We start from the raw sequence: 23,458 nt of genomic DNA on the forward strand, positions 1-23,458 counted from the left end.
TATCGTCATCCTGCCCGTAGTGAATATCGTCATCCTGCCCATAGTGAATATCGCCATCCTGCCCACAGTGAATATCGTCATCCTGCCCATAGTGAATATCGTCATCCTGCCCATAGTGAATATCGCCATCCTGCCCACAGTGAATTTCGCCATCCTGCCCACAGTGAATATCGTCATCCTGCCCATAGTGAATATCGCCATCCTGCCCACAGTGAATATCGTCATTCTGCCCATAGTGAATATCGCCATCCTGCCCACAGTTAATATCGCCATCCTGCCGACAGTGAATATCGCCATCCTGCCCACAGTGAATATCGCCATCCTGCCCACAGCGAATATCGCCATCCTGCCCACAGTGAATATCGCCATGCTGCCCACAGTGAATATCGCCATCCTGCCCACAGTGAATATCGCCATCCTGCCTCCAGTGAATATCGCCATCCTGCCCACAGTGAATATCGCCACCCTGCCCATAGTGAATGTCGCCATCCTGCCCACAGCGAATATCGGCATCCTGCCCAAAGTGAATATCGCCATCCTGCCCACAGTGAATATCGCATCCTGCCCACAGTGAATATCGCCATCCAGCGCACAGTGAATATCGCCATCCTGCCCACAGTGAATATCGCCATCCTGCCCACAGTGAATATCGCCATCCCGCCCATAGTGAATATCGCCATTCTGCCCATAGTGAATATCGCCATCCTGCCCATAGTGAATATCGCCATCATGCCCATAGTGAATATCGCCATCCTGCTCACAGTCAATATCGCCATCCTACCCATAGTGAATATTGCCATCCTGCCCATAGTGAATATCGCCATCCTGCCAACAGTGAATATCGCCATCCTGCCCACAGTGAATATCGCCATCCTGCCCACAGTGAATATCGCCATCCTGCCCACAGTGAATATCGTCATCCTGCCCACAGTGAATATCGCCACCCTGCCAATAGTGAAAATCGCCATCCTGCCCACAGTGAATATCGCCATCCTGCCCACAGTGAATATCGCCATCCTGCCCACAGTGAATATCGCCATCCTGCCCACAGCGAATATCGCCATCCTGCCACAGCGAATATCGCCATCCTGCCCACAGTGAATATCGCCATCCTGCCCATCGTGAATATCGTCATCCTGCCCACAGCGAATATCGCCATCCTGCCCACAGTGAATATCGCCATCCTGCCCACAGTGAATATCGCCATCCTGCCCATCGTGAATATCGCCATCCTGCCCACAGCGAATATCGCCATCCTGCCCATAGTGAATATCGCCATCCTGCCCACAGTGAATATCGCCATCCAGCCCACAGTGAATATCGCCATCCTGCCCATAGTGAATATCGCCATCCTGCCCATAGGGAATATCGCCATCCTGCCCACAGTGAATATTGCCATCCTGTCCATCGTGAATATCGCCATCCTGCCCACAGTGAATATCGCCATCCTGCCCACAGTGAATATCGCCATCCTGCCCATCGTGAATATCGCCATCCTGCCCACAGCGAATATCGCCATCCTGCCTACAGCGAATATCGCCATCCTGCCCACAGCGAATATCGCCATCCAGGCCACGGTGAATATCGCCATCCTGCCCACAGTGAATATCGCCATCCTGCCCACAGTGAATATCGCCATCCTGCCCATAGTGAATATCGCCATCCTGCCCATAGTGAATATCGCCATCCTGCCCATAGTTAATATCGCCATCCTGCCCACAGTGAATATCGCCATCTTACCCATAGTGAATATCGCCATCCTGCTCACAGTGAATATCGCCATCCTGCCCACAGTGATTATCGCCATCCTGCCTATAGTGAATATCGCCATCCTGCCCATAGTGAATATCGCCATCCTGCCCACAGTGAATATCGCCATCCTGCCCACAGTGAATATCGCCATCTTACCCATAGTGAATATCGCCATCCTGCTCACAGTGAATATCGCCATCCTGCCCACAGTGAATATCGCCATCCTGCCCATAGTGAATATGGCCATCCTACCCATAGTGAATGTCGCCATCCTGCCCACAGTGAATATCTTCATCCTGCCCATAGTGAATATCGCCATCCTGCCCATAGTGAATATCGCCATCCTGCCCACAGTGAATATCGCCATCCTGCCCACAGTGAATATCGCCATCCTGCCCACAGTGAATATCGCCATCCTGCCCACAGTGAATATCGCCATCCTGCCCACAGAGAATATCGCCATCCTGCCCATAGTGAATATCGGCATCCTGCCCACAGTGAATATCGCCATCCTGCCCACAGTGAATATCGCCATCCTGCTCATAGTGAATATCGCCATCCTGCCCACAGTGAATATCGCCATCCAGCCCACAGTGAATATCGCCATCCTGCCCACAGTGAATATCGCCATCCTGCCCACAGTGAATATCGCCATTCAGCCCATCGTGAATATCGCCATCCTGCCCATAGTGAATATCGCCATCCTGCCCACAGTGAATATCGCCCTCCTGCTCACAGTCAATATCGCCATCCTACCCATAGTGAATATCGGCATCCTGCCCACAGTGAATATCGCCATCCTGCCCACAGTGAATATCGCCATCCTGCCCACAGTGTCCTGCCCACAGTGAATATCGCCATCCTGCCCACAGTGAATATCGCCATCCTGCCCACAGTGAATATCGCCATCCTGCCCACAGTGAATATCGTCATCCTGCCCACAGTGCATATCGCCACCCTGCCCATAGTGAATATCGCCATCCTGCCCACAGTGAATATCGCCATCCTGCCCACAGTGAATATCGCCATCCTGCCCACAGCGAATATCGCCATCCTGCCCACAGCGAGTATCGCCATCCTGCCCACAGCGAATATCGCCATCCTGCCCACAGTGAATATCGCCATCCTGCCCACAGTGAATATCGGCATCCTGCCCATAGGGAATATCGCCATCCTGCCCACAGTGAATATCGCCATCCTGTCCATAGTGAATATCGCCATCCTGCCCACAGTGAATATCGCCATCCTGCCCATCGTGAATATCGCCATCCTGCCCACAGCGAATATCGCCATCCTGCCCACAGTGAATATCGCCATCCAGCCCACAGTGAATATCGCCATCCAGCCCACAGTGAATATCGCCATCCTGCCCACAGTGAATAACGCCATCCAGCCCACAGTGAATATCGCCATCCTGCCAACAGCGAATATCGCCATCATGCCCACAGTGAATATCGCCATCCTGCCCAAAGTGAATATCGCCACCCTGCCCACAGTGAATATCGCCATCCTGCCCATAGTGAATATCGCCATCCTGCTCACAGTCAATATCGCCATCCTGCCGACAGTGAATATCGCCATCCTGCCCACAGTGAATATCGCCATCCTGACCACAGTGAATACCGCCATCCTGCCCACAGTGAATATCGCCATCCTGCCCACAGTGAATATCGCCATCCTGCCCATAGTGAATATCGCCATCCTGCCCACAGCGAACATGGCCATCCTGCCCATTGTGAATATCGCCATTCTGCCCATAGTGAATATCGCCATCCTGCCCACAGCGAACATGGCCATCCTGCCCACAGTGAATATCGCCATCCTGCCCACAGTGAATATCGCCATCCTGCCCATAGTGAATATCGCCATCCTGCCCACAGTGAATATCGCCATCCTGCCGATAGTGAATATCGCCATCCTGCCCACAGTGAATATCGCCATCCTGCCGATAGTGAATATCGCCATCCTGCCCACAGTGAATATTGCCATCCTGCCCATAGTGAATATCGCCAACCTGCCCATAGTGAATATCGCCATCCTGCCCACAGTGAATATCGCCATCGTGCCCACAGTGAATATCGCCATCCTGCCCACAGTGAATATCGTCATCCTGCCCATAGTGAATATCGCCATCCTGCCCACAGTGAATATCGCCATCCTGCCCACAGCGAATATCGCCATCCTGCCCACAGCGAATATCGCCATCCTGCCCACAGCGAATATCGCCATCCTGCCCAAAGTGAATATCGCCATCCTGCCCACAGTGAATATCGCCATCCTGCCCATAGGGAATATCGCCATCCTGCCCACAGTGAATATCGCCATCCTGTCCATAGTGAATATCGCCATCCTGCCCACAGTGAATATCGCCATCCTGCTCACAGTCAATATCGCCAACCTACCCATAGTGAATATCGCCATCCTGCCCATAGTGAATATCGCCATCCTGCCCATAGTGAATATCGCCATCCTGCCCACAGTGAATATCGCCATCCTGCCCACAGTGAATATCGCCATCCTGCCCATAGGGAATATCGCCATCCTGCCCACAGTGAATATCGCCATCCTGTCCATAGTGAATATCGCCATCCTGCCCACAGTGAATATCGCCATCCTGCCCATCGTGAATATCGCTTTCCTGCCCACAGCGAATATCGCCAACCTGCCCATAGTGAATATCGCATCCTGCCCACAGTGAATATCGCCATCCTGCCCATAGTGAATATCGCCATCCTGCCCACAGTGAATATCGCCATCCTGCCCACAGCGAATATCGCCACCCTGCCCACAGCGAATATCGCCACCCTGCCCACAGCGAATATCGCCATCCTGCCCAAAGTGACTATCGCCATCCTGCCCACAGTGAATATCGCCATCCTGCCCATAGGGAATATCGCCAATCTGCCCACAGTGAATATCGCCATCCTGTCCATAGTGAATATCGCCATCCCGCCCACAGTGAATATCGCCATCCTGCTCACAGTCAATAGCGCCATCCTACCCATAGTGAATATCGCCATCCTGCTCACAGTCAATATCGCCATCCTACCCATAGTGAATATCGCCATCCTGCCCATAGTGAATATCGACATCCTGCCCATAGTGAATATCGCCATCCTGCCCACAGTGAATATCGCCATCCTGCCCACAGTGAATATCGCCATCCTGCCCATAGGGAATATCGCCATCCTGCCCACAGTGAATATCGCCATCCTGTCCATAGTGAATATCGCCATCCTGCCCACAGTGAATATCGCCATCCTGCCCATCGTGAATATCGCCATCCTGCCCACAGCGAATATCGCCAACCTGCCCATAGTGAATATCGCACCCTGCCCACAGTGAATATCGCCATCCAGTCCACAGTGCATATCGCCATCCTGCCCATGGTGAATATCGCCATCCTGCCCACAGTGAATATCGCCATCCTGCCCATAGTGAATATCGCCATCCTGCCCATAGTGAATATCGCCACCCTGCCCATAGTGAATATCGCCATCCTGCCCACAGTGAATATCGCCATCCTGCCCATAGTGAATGTCGCCATCCTGCTCACAGTCAATATCGCCATCCTACCCATAGTGAATATCGCCATCCTGCCCATAGTGAACATCGCCATCCTGCCCACAGTGAATATCGTCATCCTGCCCACAGTGAATATCGCCATCCTGCCCACAGTGAATATCGCCATCCTGCCCACAGTGAATATCGCCATCCTGCCCATAGTGAATATCGCCATCCTGCCCACAGTGAATATAGCCATCCTGCCCATATTGAATATCGCCATCCTGCCCACAGCGAACATGGCCATCCTGCCCACAGTGAATATCGCCATCCTGCCCACAGTGAATATCGCCATCCTGCCCATAGTGAATATCGCCATCCTGCCCACAGTGAATATCGCCATCCTGCCGATAGTGAATATCGCCATCCTGCCCACAGTGAATATCGCCATCCTGCCGATAGTGAATATCGCCATCCTGCCCTCAGTGAATATTGCCATCCTGACCATAGTGAATATCGCCATCCTGCCCATAGTGAATATCGCCATCCTGCCCACAGTGAATATCGCCATCGTGCCCACAGTGAACATCTCCAGCCTGCCCACAGTGAATATCGCCATCCTGCCCATAGTGAATATCGCCATCCTGCCCACAGTGAATATCGCCATCCTGCCCACAGTGAATATCGCCATCCTGCCCACAGTGAATATCGCAATCCTGCCCACAGTGAATATCGCCATCCTGCCCACAGTGAATATCGCCATCCCGCCCATAGTGAATATCGCCATCCTGCCCACAGTGAATATCGCCATCCTGCCCACAGTGAATATCGCCATCCTGCCCACAGTGAATATCGCCATTCTGCCCATAGTGAATATCACCAATCTGCCCATAGTGAATATCGCCATCCTGCCCATAGTGAATATCGTCATCCTGCCCATAGTGAATATCGCCATCCTGCCCACGGCGAATATCGCCATCCTGCCCACAGTGAATATCGCCATCCTGCCCATAGTGAATATTGCCATCCTACCCATAGTGAATATCGCCATCCTGCCCATAGTGAATATCGTCATCCTGCTCACAGTGAATATCGCCATCCTGCCCACAGTGAATATTGCCATCCTGCCCACAGTGAATATCGCCATACTGCCCACAGTGAATATCGCCATCCTGCCCATAGTGAATATCGCCATCCTGCTCATAGTGAATATCGTCATCCTGCTCACAGTGAATATCACCATCCTGCCCATCGTGAATATCGCCATACTGCCCACAGTGAATATCGCCATACTGCCCACAGTGAATATCGCCATCCTGCCCATAGTGAATATCGCCATCCTGCTCATAGTGAATATTGCCATCCTGCCCATAGTGCAAATCGCCATCCTGCCCATAGTGAATATCGCCATCCGGCTGATAGTGAATATTGCCATCCTGCCCATAGTGAAAATCGCCATCCTGCCCATAGTGAATATCGCCATCCTGCTCACAGTGAATATCGCCATCCTTCCCACAGCGAACATGGCCATACTGCCCACAGCATACAGGGCACATCTAGCTCACAGCGAACATGGCAAATTTGCCTGCAGAAAACATAACCATCATGCCAATAGTGGGCACTGCCTGTCAGGGGGTAGTCCCTACTCTTGGTTTTATGCCTCCCTATGGTTATAGGTGCAGGGAACAGATTCTGACCAACTTCCCTACTTAATAATAGATCCAGACTGCTGGAGAAAAATCTATAGAGAGTAATGGTATAGAAGGCCTAATCACCGAGTCATGGTATCGAACAGCTGGTCACTGAGTCATGGTATAGAGTGGCTAGTCACTAAGTCATGCTGTAGAAAGTCTAGTTACTGGGCCATGGTATAGAGCGGCTAGTCACTGAATCATGGTATAGAACGGCTATTCATTGAGTTGTGGTATAGAACGGCTAGTCACTGAGTCATGGTGTAGAACAGCTAGTCTCTGAGTCATGATATAGAACGGCTAGTCACTGAGTCATGGTGTGGAACAGCTAGTCTCTGAGTCATGATATAGAACGGCTAGTCACTGAGTCATGGTATAGAATGGCTAGTTACTGGGTCATGGTATAGAACGGCTAGTCACTGGGTCATGGTATAGAACAGCTAGTCACTGACTCATGGTATAGAACAGCTAGTCTCTGAGTCATGATATAGAACAGCTAGTCTCTGAGTCATGATATAGAACGGCTAGTCACTGAGCCATGGTATAGAATGGCTAGTCACTGAGTCATGGTATAGAACAGATAGTCACTGAATCATGGTATAGAATGGTTAGTTACTGAGTCATGGGATAGAGCAGCTAGTCACTGAGACATGATATAGAGCAGCTAGTCACTGGGTCATGGTATAGAGTGGCTCGTCTCTGAGTCATGATATAGAACAGCTAGTCACTGAGTCATGGTATAGAACGGCTAGTCACTGAGACATGGTATAGAACAGCTAGTCTCTGAGTCATGATATAGAACGGCTAGTCACTGAGTCATGGTGTGGAACAGCTAGTCTCTGAGTCATGATATAGAACGGCTAGTCACTGAGTCATGGTATAGAATGGCTAGTTACTGGGTCATGGTATAGAACGGCTAGTCACTGGGTCATGGTATAGAACAGCTAGTCACTGAGTCATGGTGTGGAACAGCTAGTCTCTGACTCATGGTATAGAACAGCTAGTCTCTGAGTCATGATATAGAACAGCTAGTCTCTGAGTCATGATATAGAACGGCTAGTCACTGAGCCATGGTATAGAATGGCTAGTCACTGAGACATGGTATAGAACAGCTAGTCTCTGAGTCATGATATAGAACGGCTAGTCACTGAGTCATGGTGTGGAACAGCTAGTCTCTGAGTCATGATATAGAACGGCTAGTCACTGAGTCATGGTATAGAATGGCTAGTTACTGGGTCATGGTATAGAACGGCTAGTCACTGGGTCATGGTATAGAACAGCTAGTCACTGAGTCATGGTATAGAACAGTTAGTCTCTGAGTCATGATATAGAACAGCTAGTCTCTGAGTCATGATATAGAACGGCTAGTTACTGAGTCATGGTGTAGAATGGCTAGTCACTGAGTCATGGTATAGAACAGCTAGTCACTGAGTCATGGTATAGAATGGTTAGTTACGGAGTCATGGTATAGAGCAGCTAGTCACTGAGACATGGTATAGAGCAGCTAGTCACTGGGTCATGGTATAGAGTGGCTAGTCACTGAGTCATGGTATAGAATGGCTAGTTACTGGGTCATGGTATAGAACGGCCAGTCATTGAGTCATGGTATAGAATGGCTAGTCACTGAGTCATGGTACAGAACGGTTAGTCACTGAGTCATGGTATATAGTGGCTAGTCACTGAGTCATGGTATAGAATGGCTAGTTACTGGGTCATGGTATAGAACGGCCAGTCACTGAATCATGGTATAGAACAGCTAGTCTCTGAGTCATGATATAGAACAGCTAGTCTCTGAGTCGTGATATAGAACGGCTAGTCACTGAGTCATGGTACAGAACGGTTAGTTACTGGGTCATGGTATAGAGTGGCTAGTCACTGATGCATGGTATAGAGTGGCTAGTCACTGGGTCATGGCATAGAACGGCCAGTCACTGAGCCATGGTATAGAATGGCCAATTACGGAGTCATGGTATAGAATGGCTAGTTACTGGGCCATGGTATAGAGTGGCTAGTCACTGAGTCATGGTATAGAACGACCAATTACTGAGTCATGGTATAGAATGGCTGGTCACTGTGCCATGGTATAGAATGGTTAGTTACTGGGTCATGGTGTAGAGCGGCTAGTCACTAAGTCGTGGTATAGAAGGGCTAGTCACGAAGTCATGGTATAGAATGGCTTGTCACTGAGTCATGGTACAGAGCGACTAGTCACTGAGTCATGGTATAGAACAACTAATCACTGAGTCATGGTATGGAACGGCTAGTCACTGAGTAATGGTATAGAACAACTAATCAGCGAGTCATGGTATAGAACAGCTGGTCACTAAGTCATGGTATAGAGCGGCTAGTCACTGAGTCATGGTATAGTACAGCTAGTCACTGAATCATGCTTATAGAACGGCTTGTCACTGAGTCAGGGTATAGAACAATTAATCACCGAGTCATGGTATAGAACAGTTTGTCACTGAGTCATGGTATAGAACAACTAATCACCGAGTCATGGTATAGAACAGCTTGTCACTGAGTCATGGTATAGAGCGGCTAGTCACTGAATCATGGTATAAAATGGCTATTCATTGAGTCGTGGTATAGAACGGCTAGTTACTGGGTCATGGTATAGAACGTCTAGTCACTGAATCATGGTATAGAACAGCTAGTCTCTGAGTCATGATATAGAATGGCCAGTCACTGTCATGGTATAGAACAGCTAGTCACTGAGTCATGGTATAGAACAGCTAGTCTCTGAGTCATGATATAGAACAGCTAGTCACTGAGTCATAGTATAGAACAGCTTGTCACTGAGACGTGGTATAGAACGGCTAGTCACTGAGTCATGGTATAGAACCACTAGTCACTGAATGATGGTATAGAATGAATAATCACTGAGTCATGGTATAGAATGGCTTGTCACTGAGTCATGGTATAGAGTGGCTAGTCACTGAGTCATGGTATAGAGCGGCTAGTTACTGGGTCATGGTATAGAGCGGCTAGTCACTGAATCATGGCATAGAATGGCTATTCATTGAGTCGTGGTATAGAATGGCTAGTTACTGGGTCATGGTATAGAGCGGCTAGTCACTGAATCATGATATAGTGCGGCTATTCACTGAGTCGTGGTATAGAATGTCCAGATATTGTGTTGTGGTGTAGCAGTTTAATTCAGCTATTTATATACAAGTCAAAGATTCAGTAACTTCATTGCAGTGTTAATGTACGCCTATTTGTGTCAATAATAAAAAAAAAGATTAAGACAAGGACATTTTTACTCCTACTCTGGAAAATAAATTAACACACTTATATTGGCATAACAGTGAAAAATATAATGCTTGGCAAGAGAAAACCCGGGCAGTTGAACCTGTGTGGAGCAGAGTCCCACACACCAGGAGATTGAATGCCCTACCTGAATAAAATGCAGCGCTGAATGCGTAGACACACATACCCCAGCAGCCCACACTCACTCCTGCGTTGTAGTTCTGAAAGGCTTCTGAGTCATGGGGGGCCTTGGGGTCTCCGCCATACACCACCTCCCCCATGAAGTCGGTGTAAAAGAGCAGCATGCCTTCAAAGGAGAGCCAGCCTGCAGAGACAGAGTACATGAGGCAACAGACACAAAGCACAGGGGTAGAGCAGGACACCAGACAGTCAATAATGTAGAAGGTCTTTTGGCCGGTTGTGTCTATTTGAAAGGACTATCTATCTATTCGCAGTCCCCAACTCTTTCCCCATAATCCTGCAAATTCCTTCCTTTCAAATATTTATCGAATTATTTTTAGAAAGTTGAATCTGCTTCCACCTCAACAATGTGCGGTGTAGACATTTGAGGCTGGATTCTCCGATTCTGCGGCTATGTCCGCAGGATCCGTCTGGTCTTACAACCAAAATGTCGGCGCCACCCCTGAACCGATCCTCCGCCCGGTGAGGGGCCAGCAGCTGCGCAGCGGAAAGCCCCTGGCTGCAGAATGGCCGAGTCCATGGCCTCGCATCGACACGGCGGCGGCTTGTGGCGGCCGCGCCGAGCAAAATGGCGCCGGCCGCGCGTGGACCCGGCCTGCCCAAAACTGCCCCCCTGTAGCCAGCCTCGCCACCCCTGGGCCACCCTCCACCAGTCCCCCCAATAGCCCCCCCTCTGCCAATGGAACGGCTCCCCCCCCCCGACTGTGGCAGCGCTGGACACAGTCCGCGTCCGCCATGCGAAGTCCCCGAAAGTTGAGAGGGAAAGTTGTGAGTGGGGGACCCGGCCTATCAGAGGTGGCGCATCGGGGGAGGGCCTCAGGTGAGTACGCCGTTTTTGAGGGGTTGGAGAATTGGAAAAAAGGCGGCGCCCTCAGTTCCAGCGTAAAAACGCATTCTCCAGCTGATTGCCGAACGCGATTTCGCGTCAGCGATTAGGGAATCCAGTTGACGGCGGGGCAGGATTCATGGACTTTCACAACAGCAAAATTGGAGCTGAACCTGGACCAATTCAGCAACTGGGGAGGGGCCAGCACCAACGCCACATGGAACATAGTCGATTCCAGTGAAAAATGGTGTTGGATTCGCCGGGTTCAGGATTGACACTCGGGAGGCTGACAAGCTGCAGCCGCACACACACGTTACACTCCCCGCACACACCATCCCAGCCAACAAAATGGCACTGGTTATGCTAGAGCGTGCCCATACAGCTGATGGGTCGGCTGGGCCCAGAGGACACCTGGTGGGGTGGCCTGGGGGGACATCTATACGTCCCATGGCACTAATGCCACAGCGGGCAGTCAGCGGTGTGCACTGCTTCATGGCTGCCTTCCAGGCTGTGGCAATGGTGTTCCGTGCCCATCCACCCCGACCTCACATCCCACCTCCTGGCACCACCTGCTCATCCCCCCGGCCAGCGACATAACTGTCAGCAAACTATGGCAATGTTGGACACTTTCCGTACCCCCTCTCTCTCCCTCAGCAGCCACCACACCAGTTTCACGATTTTTAAAAGCACAAGTGAATCGCGCTGTCGGGAACCCGGCCCATCGGAGGCAGAAAATCGCGGAGGCCCCGGAAAATCCCGGGGCAGGCCTGCTAATGATATGCAAACGGTGGCTACTGTACGTGTGTACCGCATTGACGCCGCTGTCAAGGTGACAGAGAATTGCGGTTTGGCGTCAAATCAGCGCCTGCCGTGATTTTTGTGTCAGAATTTCTTCTCCGCCCAATCGCATTTCCCGATTTTGCCGTCAGCGAACAGAGAATCCCGCCCTTGTTTCTTTTGCCAATTAAATATGATGCAGCAATTTATTCTGTGAATTCAAAGACTTTCGGGCAAAATGTTTATGTTTGCAGTCAGTGGTTGTGGGACTCCTGTCTGAAACACGTATCACGTTAAAGGAGGTCCACCTGCCGCACAATCACCAGTGTTACACAGAGCAGAACATTCACACAGCAGGACATGGACACGAGGAGCTGGCAGCTAGCGGTGTGGAACTGGTGCTCGGGGCTGGCACCCAGAGCAGTGATTTAGGGAGGAAGGTTGCCTGTGGTCAGGTGACACTTGTTGGCATCATTATAGGACTACAGCTGGTCTCAGACACAATGAACAGATCAGCGATCGCAAAATGAAACTTAAATTCAAATCTTGTACACCCATCTTTATAGGGATCATGACTCCAGAGTCAGTGCAGGGAAAGGAAGGGAATCCATTGCTTGGGATGCTTTTGTTATGACCAGATCGGTAAGAATGAAACAAGGTCAAGTAAATCTGACTGAGTAGGACAATGGGGAGAAGTATTGGAGGAGGATGGTGTGGCCAACCACATCCAAGGTTGCAGACAGGTTGAGAAGGATGAAGAAAATGGTCACAGCCACAGAGAATCGTATTTGTGACTTTGGGTAGGGCTGGTTCAAGGCTATGGGAGAGGCAATGCCATTGCTATCCTAGTGGATGCACTCGACCTCCCTCTTATTTCCCCCACCTGTCCCACCCATCCTCCCAGTTCAGTATTTACCAGCCTGGCATTAACAGACAGTGAGAGGTTGTACCTAGGAAGTGATTAACACACAGATTCCGCAATGGTTTTGGCATTTGGCAGATTGACGAGAACAAGAAAGATGTGGAAAAAGGCCTTTCTGATAATTCTCCTGATCCATTCAAGTCAGTTTCGTATTTCATTCCATTCAGCAAGATATTCGCAACCTGTAACAAAATTAAACTTAGTCACTATGATCTGAGCACATTATCCTCTCCACACAGGAGCTTGTCCGTTCATTTTGCATTTCTGCTCTTTTTCAATTTTCTCTCCTCCTCTCCTGAAGGTGCTGGCTCTCACTGGGGTTCAGCTCCCCCTCCTCTCCCTGAAGGTGCTGGCTCTCACTGGGGTTCAGCTCCCCCTCCTCTCCCTGAAGGTGCTGACACTCACTGGGGTTCAGCTCCCCCTCCCTCCTGAAGGTGCTGGCTCTCACTGGGGTTCAGCTCCCCCTCCACTCCCAAAGGTGCTGACTCTCACTGGGGTTCAGCTCCCCCTCCCCTCCTGAAGGTGCTGACTCTCACTGGGGTTCAGCTCCCCTCCTCTCCTGAAGGTGCTGACTCTCACTGGGGTTCAGCTCCCCTCCTCTCCTGAAGGTGCTGACTCTCACTGGGGTTCAGCTCCCCTCCTCTCCTGAAGGTGCTGACTCTCACTGGCGTTCAGCTCCCCCTCCTCTCCTGAAGGTGCTGACTCTCATTGGGGTTCAGCTCCCCCTCCTCTCCTGAAGGTGCTGACACTCACTGGGGTTCAGCTCCCCCTCCTCTCCCTGAAGGTGCTGAATCTCACTGGGGTTCAGCTCCCCCTCCTCTCCCTGAAGGTGCTGACTCTCACTGGGGTTCAGCTCCCCCTCCTCTCCTGAAGGTGCTGACTCTCACTGGGGTTCAGCTCCCCTCCTCTCCTGAAGGTGCTGACTCTCACTGGGGTTCAGCTCCCCCTCCTCTCCTGAAGGTGCTGACTCTCACTGGGGTTCAGCTCCCCCTCCTCTCCCTGAAGGTGCTGACTCTCACTGGGGTTCAGCTCCCCCTCCTCTCCTGAAGGTGCTGACTCTCACTGGGGTTCAGCTCCCCCTCCTCTGCCTGAAGGTGCTGACTCTCACTGGGGTTCAGCTCCCCTCCTCTCCCTGAAGGTGCTGACTCTCACTGGGGTTCAGCATCACCTCCCCTCCTGAAGGTGCTGACTCTCACTGGGGTTCAGCTCCCCCTCCTCTCCTGAAGGTGCTGACTCTCACTGGGGTTCAGCTCCCCCTCCCCTCCTGAAGGTGCTGACTCTCACTGGGGTTCAGCTCCTCCTCCTCTCCTGAAGGTGCTGACTCTCACTGGGGTTCAGCTATCCTCCTCTACTGAAGGTGCTGACTCTCACTGGGGTTCAGCTCCCCCTCCTATACTGAAGGTGCTGACTCTCACTGGGGTTCAGCTCCCCCTCCTGTCCTGAAGGTGCTGACTCTCACTGGGGTTCAGCTCCCCCTCCTATCCTGAAGGTGCTGACTCTCAGTGGGTTTCAGCTCCCCCTCCTCTCCCTGAAGGTGCTGACTCTCACAGGGGTTCAGCTCCCCCTCCTCTCCCTGAAGGTGCTGACTCTCACTGGGGTTCAGCTCCCCCTCCTCTCCCTGAAGGTGCTGACTCTCACTGGGGTTCAGCTCCCCTCCTCTCCTGAAGGTGCTGACTCTCACTGGGGTTCAGCTCCCCCTCCTATCCTGAAGGTGCTGACTCTCACTGGGGTTCGGCTCCCCCTCCTCTCACTGAAGGTGCTGACTCTCACTGGGGTTCAGCTCCCCCTCCTCTCCCTGAAGGTGCTGACTCTCACTGGGGTTCAGCTCCCCTCCTCTCCTGAAGGTGCTGACTCTCACTGGGGTTCAGCTCCCCCTCCTGCCCTGAAGGTGCTGACTCTCACTGGGGTTCAGCTCTCCCTCCTCTCCTGAAGGTGCTGACTCTCACTGGGGTTCAGCTCCCCCTCCTCTCCCTGAAGGTGCTGACTCTCGCTGGGGTTCAGCTCCCCCTCCTCTCCCTGAAGGTGCTGACTCTCACTGGGGTTCAGCTCCCTCTCCTCTCCTGAAGGTGCTGACTCTCACTGGGGTTCAGCTCCTCTCCTCTCCTGAAGGTGCTGACCCCCACTGGGGTTCAGCTCCCCCTCCTCTCCCTGAAGGTGCTGACTCTCACTGGTGTTCAGCTCCCTCTCCTCTCCTGAAGGTGCTGACTCTCACTGGGGTTCAGCTCCCCCTCCTCTCCCTGAAGGTGCTGACTCTCACTGGGGTTCAGCTCCCCCTCCTCTCCTGAAGGTGCTGACTCTCACTGGGGTTCAGCTCCCCCTCCTCTCCCTGAAGGTGCTGACTCTCACTGGCGTTCAGCTCCCCTCCTCTCCCTGAAGGTGCTGACTCTCACTGGTGTTCAGCATCACCTTCCCTCCTGAAGGTGCTGACTCTCACTGGGATTCAGCTCCCCCTCCTCTCCTGAAGGTGCTGACTCTCACTGGGGTTCAGCTCCCCCTCCCCTCCTGAAGGTGCTGACTCTCACTGGGGTTCAGCTCCTCCTCCTCTCCTGAAGGTGCTGACTCTCACTGGGGTTCAGCTATCCTCCTCTACTGAAGGTGCTGACTCTCACTGGGGTTCAGCTCCCCCTCCTATACTGAAGGTGCTGACTTTCACTGTGGTTCAGCTCCCCCTCCTGTCCTGAAGGTGCTGACTCTCACTGGGGTTCAGCTCCCCCTCCTATCCTGAAGGTGCTGACTCTCAGTGGGGTTCAGCTCCCCCTCCTCTCCCTGAAGGTGCTGGCTCTCACTGGGGTTCAGCTCCCCCTCCTCTCCCTGAAGGTGCTGACTCTCACTGGGGTTCAGCTCCCCCTCCTCTCCCTGAAGGTGCTGACTCTCACTGGGGTTCAGCTCCCCTCCTCTCCTGAAGGTGCTGACTCTCACTGGGGTTCAGCTCCCCCTCCTATCCTGAAGGTGCTGACTCTCACTGGGGTTCGGCTCCCCCTCCTCTCCCTGAAGGTGCTGACTCTCACTGGGGTTCAGCTCCCCCTCCTCTCCCTGAAGGTGCTGACTCTCACTGGGGTTCAGCTCCCCTCCTCTCCTGAAGGTGCTGACTCTCACTGGGGTTCAGCTCCCCCTCCTGCCCTGAAGGTGCTGACTCTCACTGGGGTTCAGCTCTCCCTCCTCTCCTGAAGGTGCTGACTCTCACTGGGGTTGAGCTCCCCCTCCTCTCCCTGAAGGTGCTGACTCTCGCTGGGGTTCAGCTCCCCCTCCTCTCCCTGAAGGTGCTGACTCTCACTGGGGTTCAGCTCCCCCTCCTCTCCCTGAAGGTGCTGACTCTCACTGGGGTTCAGCTCCCTCTCCTCTCCTGAAGGTGCTGACTCTCACTGGGGTTCAGCTCCTCTCCTCTCCTGAAGGTGCTGACCCCCACTGGGGTGCAGCTCCCCCTCCTTTCCCTGAAGGTGCTGACTCTCACTGGTGTTCAGCTCCCTCTCCTCTCCTGAAGGTGCTGACTCTCACTGGGGTTCAGCTCCCCCTCCTCTCCCTGAAGATGCTGACTCTCACTGGGGTTCAGCTCCCCCTCCTCTCCTGAAGTTGCATTGCGGTTTGTGGTAGCTTGCTGTGCACAAATGAGCTGCGTTGTTTCCATACAGTACAATAGTGTGTGAGAAAATCAAGCTTTGTAAGGGAGTTAAACCATGTATTCAAATTCCGCAGCTTTAGCACCTGCCTGTATAACCTCAGGTACCACAGTTTAGACCCCAAACACCAGATTTTCACCATGGCAAATGGCTCTCCATTGTGAATAAATTCCCAGAAATGGCCAAAACATCCAAGTCCCTCTCCTGAACCCAGCATTTCCAATCTTCGCGGAAGTATTGGTGAAGTTTTTGCGCATTTGCAATTTATGGAAGTAGAAGGCCATTTAAATCACCAGCTGATTCCACAGGGATTTTGGTCGGCCAAATGTGTTGAAACATGGAGTATGCAGTTAGAACAGGTTAAGAGGAGATATGAACTTGGTGGATTCCTGTGGATAGCCTGGGTACCCCTTTGGATAGGGTCCCAGGATTCCTTGGGGAGAGGTAAAGGTTAAAAGTGAACATGATTATGCACGTGTTATGCACAAACCCATTGGAACTGTCCAACTGTCAAAGATCTGTTAAAGAACTTTCAAAGCTGCCAAGGAAGTGTCAACGCTGTCAAGGAGGTGTCCAAGGGTACTAGGTGAGTTGTCATGGAGGGGTAAGAGCAAAAGGTTGTGGGTGGGTACATGTGTTGGTACAGGTGTATGGGAAACCATGGGGGTGGGTGATCGAGGGCATGGATTGGCATGGGTTGGCATGGATGGGGCATAAAGAGTGTGCCGAGGGGTGAGGGTTGGTGGGGTGCTTTTGGTTTATTAATTTTATTTAAACACCATTCCAGAACACAGAGGCTGGTACCCCATCCAGACCACCTCCACATCCAGCAGCCTCCACATTCGTTCCGGGTTTGGTAGCCCCGACTCCTATTTCAGCCCACATTCCCAGAAATGTGCCACCTACGGCAGACATTTTTAAAGGTTGGGGGAATCCCCCAACTCTGCGCACCTGACCCAAGGACAAAAATCCGGGCCTAAGTGAACATTTGTAACCCTAGTTGGTATATTTGTTTGTAAACGCATGCAAATGCACCAAACCAGTCCATAACTGATATAGGTGTCAAAATTTGTGTGAATTCTCCTACTTAGATATCTTATAGATCAGCAGCTAATACCAGATGCTAGGGATCAATTAAAGATCAATTACATGCACTGGCTCAATTAGTTCAACTGGTTTGTGGAGGAGGAGACTAATCCACTGTTTGGGGAAAATAAAGGAGGTCGAAACCATGTTTGTTGCAGCGGAGATGAGAAAGATCGAACAGGAAGGGATTTATCCTACCCAGGGTCAGTGAATTACAGATGTCTGAGCAAATCGTAGAAGATTGAAGAGACCTTAGAGGTTTGAGAAGTCTAGAAGACGTATCCAGTCCAGATATGGGAAAAGGGAAGCATAAACTGTTAAGTTGTTAATTACTGCCTCATTTGTCAGGTCATATTTTATGCTTAATAAATTTTTCCAATTTGCTACAAATTGACTGTCTTTCTGTTGGCTTATTTATCAAGCCTGAATTCTTTATAACAACTATGCTTCAGAAGTACTTTAGGATATCCCGAGGTTCTGTAAGCCGATATATAAATGCAAGCTTTTCATTCTGCTGAAGCTGCTGACTCTCACCGTGGTGCTCAACGAATCCACCAACCCTGCATACTCCCCTAATCAAAACCCGATGATGGCTTCGTCCCGCAGCCACACATCGGCAGTAACTGTGTCTTGAACCTATCTACACTGTCTGTTTTATGTCCTTCTCTGTTAACACATTCCACAACTTCTACAACTTTTGGTAAAAATGTTATTGCTTCTTCCCTCTTGGTCCTAACTTTGATTCATGTCTTTTAGAATTTGAACCACTCATGCACAGGGAACAATTCTACCTGCTAAGAAATGGCCCTTTTCTCTATTTTGAAACCAGTGTAAAACCAAACATTCCCAGGGCAGATACAGCACTGGTTAGATACAAAACAAATCACCCTCTATGCTGTACCAGCAATGCTTCCAGTCCCCAGTTACCAATGTGACACTTTCCCATTTCCCAACTTGTGGCCCCTGGGATTGCACCACACTGACACCATACTTGACACAGCTTTTCTGAACCGTTGCAGCTTTGTAATCATACTGACATCAACAAGTGTAGCTCACTTGTTTTAAGGGTGAGAGATTGCTGAAGTGGGTGGTTTTTTCATCGTCCGGTTGGCGATCAATCTGGGATAGACTCTAGCCTGGGCATTATGCCAGCAAAAGATGGCAGAACAATAAGAAGTTGGGTATTTAGATAGCACATGAATCATGCAAGAAGATCTTTGCACTCTGGGGGCTTGGTAACCTGAAAAACATTTAAAGCAGATGTATACCTAAGGAACTTCAGCCCAGTCTGTGGATTGCTAAATCTTTTAAAGATTTCTGGGGCGAGATTCTCCGACCCCCCGCCGGGTTGGAGAATCGCCGGGGGATGGCGTGAATCCCGCCCCCGCCGGGTGCCCAATTCTCCAGCACCGGATATTCGGCGGGAGCGGGAATCGCGCCGTGCCGGTTGGCGGGCCCCCCCCGCGATTCTCCGGCCCGGATGGGCCGAAGTCCCGCCGCTAAAATGCCTGTCCCGCCAGCGTAGATTAAACCACCTACCTTACCGGCGGGACAAGGCAGCGCGGGTGGGCTCCGGGGTCCTGGGGGAGGCGCGGCGCGATCTGGCCCCGGGGGGTGCCCACCGATCCGCGGGTGGGCCTGTGCCGTGGGGGCACTCTTTCCCTTCCGCCTTCGCCACGGTCTCCACCATGGCGGAGGCGGAAGAGACCCCCTCCACTGCGTATGCGCGGGAATGCCGTCAGCGGCCGCTGACGCTCCCGCGCATGCGTCGCCGGGCGAAGACCTTTCGGCGCCGGCTGGCATGGCGCCAAAGGCCTTTCCCGCCAGCCGGCGGAGCGGAAACCACTCCGGCGCGGGCCTAGCCCTTCAAGGTGAGGGCTTGGCCCCTAAAGGTGCGGAGACTTCCGCACCTTTGGGGCGGCCCAACGCCGGAGTGATTCCCGCCACTCCATTACGCCGGAACCCCCCGCCCCGCCGGGTAGGGGAGAATCCCGCCCAGAGTGTCCACCTGTCCATAGCTATCACATGCTCCAAACTCTCCATTTCTGATGCCCAAACATATACACTCCCGACATGAGTCACTGGACTTCGAGCAGGAATGGGAAAGCCTGACAGAGGCCAATGTTACTGCCATAACTCAGCCTGTCGCTAATACCAGAGCGGGTGTTGTGTTCATAATAATAATAACCTTTTACTGTCACAAGTATGACAGTGCCAGACCCGCACTGAGCCCTGGTTTCTTTGTCTCTCTGGTAGATTTTCCTCTTCCTTCGGTATAAGGACTGCTAAAAAAGTGATTATGCAGAATGTCTGCCATTTCCTTAGTTTCAATTACAGTATCACTTGCATCTGTCTTTAAGAAGCAGACATTACTGTTCGCAGCCGATTGGCTGAAACTTCTTGTTGTCCATCTGAACTGGAATCTTTCTTTTGGGTTTTTCTTAAACATATAGATTGCACCTAACAGAAAAACTTTCATTTATATCGTGCCTTTCACAACCTCAGGAAGTTCCAATGCACATTACAAGAAATTAGGTATTTTAAAAGTGTAGTCACTGTTCTAATGTAGGAAACATAACAGCCAATCTGTGCATGGTACGGTCTCATAAGCAGTAATGTGATAATGACCAGTTCATCTGTTTTAAAACTGTATTCCATATAAAATATATTGGCCTGGATTCTCCGAGCCCGCGCCGGGTCGGAGAATCGCCGGGGTGGCGCGAGAATCCCGCCATGCCGCTCCGACGCCAGGACGCAATTCTCCGCGGAGCGGAGAATCGCCCCCCAACCGTGCGGTCAGGAGCCGCTGAAAAAGCCCCCAGTGGCGATTTCCCCGGTGCTCGATGGGCCGAACTCTGACAAGTCCCGCCGCCGTGGTTCTAATCTGATACCACCCTCGGACCTGCGGCCATGGTGGCGGTCCTGGGGGGGTAGGGGGGAAACCGGACTCTGGGGGAGGGGCCTCAGCGGTGGGCAGGCCTGTGGTCGGGGGCCACCGGTCAGCGGGCCATCGCGATTGGAGGAGGACCTACCTTCTTCCGCGCGGCACACCGTCTCCATCCGCCATTTCAGTGTCGCCAGCGCCGAAGCGTGAAGCCGCGCGCATGCACAGCCTAGGAAAAGGTCCGGAGTGATTCTAGTCCAATTTCCGGCGCTCGTGGGGACTTAGTCCCCAAAAGGGAGAATCCCGCCCGTTATCTGAGTGACAGAATGCAAAACCTGTGATAAGCAGGTAGCAATGCACCTCTTCATTTTGGTGTCTGAAACTGTGGTTCCCCGTATTTTACAGGTACATGGTAAGTAATGTCGACAGGCTGATTGTTCACATTTGAACTTTCCTGCTTGTAGATTCTGCAACCTTTTGTTGTTATGTTCCACAGCCGGATTGGAAAGGCAAGAAGATCTGATTATGTTTCAGTGTCTAAGTTAGAGTTACATTAGGGGTGAGGGAAGACAACTATGTGAATCAGATGGGAAATCAATAGGCGAATGTGTAGTCACAGATTGGTTACATGACAGAAGAAGGGTGATGAAATCAAGGTAAAGTTGGGTTGGAGCATTCTAAGTCTGAAGGAGCCTGATCTCAGGATCGGAATCATTAAGGGAGCACAGACGTTTAAATTGGGAGACTGTAGAAACTCTGAGCTAGTGATGATCATGACCCCCAACTCCAAGAATGGATGTTTGTGCCGTTTTCAATACTCCAGGGAGCCTGCCCATGGGATTCCCAAATTCCAGAGAGGAGCCACACTGCTTTCCATGTAGTGCAGGACTTCCCCAAGATTGTCAGATGCAAACTTTCCTGGAAGGACCAGGTGTAGTTTCCACCAAGCGTACACTGCTTGGATATAGCAGGGTTTCCAGCAGGACCCAGCGTCATAGCTGTCTCACATCGTGAGGGAAGACCCTCCCACAGAATGCCTGAAAATGACCCCACCAGAACTAACTCCAGTTCAGATGCCCCATTGCACTCAGATTGTTTTGTTTCTGCACCAAAAATAGTCTGGAATTCTTGACTAAAAGCTTGACTTTATTTTTCCAATTAAGGGGCAATTTAGCGTGGCCAATCCACCTGCCCTGCACATCTTTGGATTATAGGAGTGAGACACACGCAGACACGGGGAGAATGTGCAAACGCCACACGGCCAGTGACCCGGGGCCGGGATCAAACCCGGTCTTCGGCGTGTGAGGCAGCAGTGCTAACCACTGTGTCACCGTGCCGCCCCCTACTAAAAGCTTGACTAATCAGAATCCCGAGGCAATGGTCTCTGTGGCTAAAGACCAGTAATGTCTGGGTCTAACTGTCTCATTCGTGGTTTTGATATGACCAAGTAAACATTTCAGTGGAGAGTTAAGAGTCAATCCATTGGGACTGGAGTCACATATAGGGTCAGACTGGGTAAGCACGGCAGCTTTCATTCCCTAAAGGACATTGGTGAATCAGTCGGGACCTTGCAACAATCTGACAGCTTCACGGTCACTTCACTGACAGGCTTTTTTCCCTGTTTCTTTAAAATCCAAAATTCTCAAAACATCCCTGGTGGAATTTGAACTATTGTTCTCAGGATTATTAGTCCGTTAATATAACCCCAAATGATTGTGCCCCTCACTGTGTTGTTTACCCCTCCTCGCTGTGCTGGTTGACCACATGTGGCAGATTCTCTCTACTCACTGCGCAGTATGCTCCCCTCACTTGTGTTGTTTCCCCCTCTGATGTATTTGTACCTGTTGGCTGAAGGTTACTGTCCTCCTCCGACTGTTGTCACCACCATTTCCGAGGTAATTGTTTGGAATACTTAAAGTTTCAGGTCTTTTGAGAATTCCTGATGCTGGGTTTCTCGTGGCATCGAGCGAGGCAACCTGCAGACTCCCTGGATTCTCACTGACCACCGAGGAACCCATTTCCTCATTTTCTACCTCATCAGGTATCCTGGGAAGGCTGGCGCTCAGTGTGTGTTTGGGAAAGCTGATGTATTGGTCATTGGCCCCTGTGTAGCAGTCGATGAGGACAGTGTCAATGTAAGAGGTCCCAAAGGATGAGGCAAACTCATTAATTCCTGTCAGAGAGCTGTCGCGGCTCATAAAACTCCCGTACTTGGGGGTCAGGGGGCTCAGTGGGGAAATGGGGCTGGTCATGCTGGTGTACATCCGCGCAGCATTCTGACCGGCAGTCTGGCCTCCACCTTCATCCATAACCATTGGTGGAGAGGGAGGGAGAGCAAGGCTGGGGCTCTTCATCACTTTCTTCCTTTTGCCCTGTGTGTTGAGCCGCTTTTCTGGAATGCTGCTCAGTGTTAGGATGGTGGTTATGGTCAGTGTTATTGCAGTGAAAATGTAGACCACCCGGAGCTGACCTCCTAACACTTTTCCAAAATTTGTCCGGTCCCACTTGATTCCGCCGATGATGTAACCGAATCCGCCTCCCAGACCTGGGTCAATTTAAAAGAAAAACATAATGTAGCAAAGCATTTGGGCAAATATTCCAGGTCCCAGTGACACAACATAAAACTGAATGGAAGCAAGGGAAAGAGGAGGGCGAGGGCACACGATAGCAGTAAAACCGAGATGGGAAGAGTGTGCTGTCTGGGTCTAGTTCCACTTCTCCACCAGTCACACCATATATTTAAATGTCTTTTTTCAGCTAGCTATACAGACAGACACACACACACACTAGATGAATTCTGCCAAAAGGTTTAAAGGCAATGGTTCAAGGGAAAATGGTGGGAGTCCTTGAAATGGCATCTGGGTTATATGGGTTGCTTTCTCAGCACTGGTCTGCAAAACAATCGCTGACTCGTGCATTACTTTTCAGGTGAACCCGAGGGAAACT

At 51.3% G+C, this 23,458-nt stretch overlaps 1 protein-coding gene across 3 annotated transcripts in view; it reads right to left on the reverse strand.

Annotated features, from left to right (window-relative positions):
• The window catches only part of slc45a1 (solute carrier family 45 member 1), an 83,081-nt gene that overhangs the window by 31,467 nt on the left and 28,156 nt on the right, over positions 1-23,458 (reverse strand). For all 3 annotated transcript variants that reach the window (XM_072478141.1, XM_072478139.1, XM_072478140.1), the window contains exons 5-7: positions 22,354-23,057; positions 12,954-13,107; positions 10,348-10,524 (exon numbers count right to left, since the gene is read on the reverse strand). In XM_072478141.1, coding sequence (XP_072334242.1) covers positions 10,348-10,524; positions 12,954-13,107; positions 22,354-23,057 — 1,035 coding nt within the window. The remainder of the gene's footprint in view (positions 1-10,347; positions 10,525-12,953; positions 13,108-22,353; positions 23,058-23,458) is intronic.

This window comes from Scyliorhinus torazame, chromosome 16 (genome assembly GCF_047496885.1).
Source record: "Scyliorhinus torazame isolate Kashiwa2021f chromosome 16, sScyTor2.1, whole genome shotgun sequence".
NCBI lineage: Eukaryota > Metazoa > Chordata > Chondrichthyes > Carcharhiniformes > Scyliorhinidae > Scyliorhinus > Scyliorhinus torazame.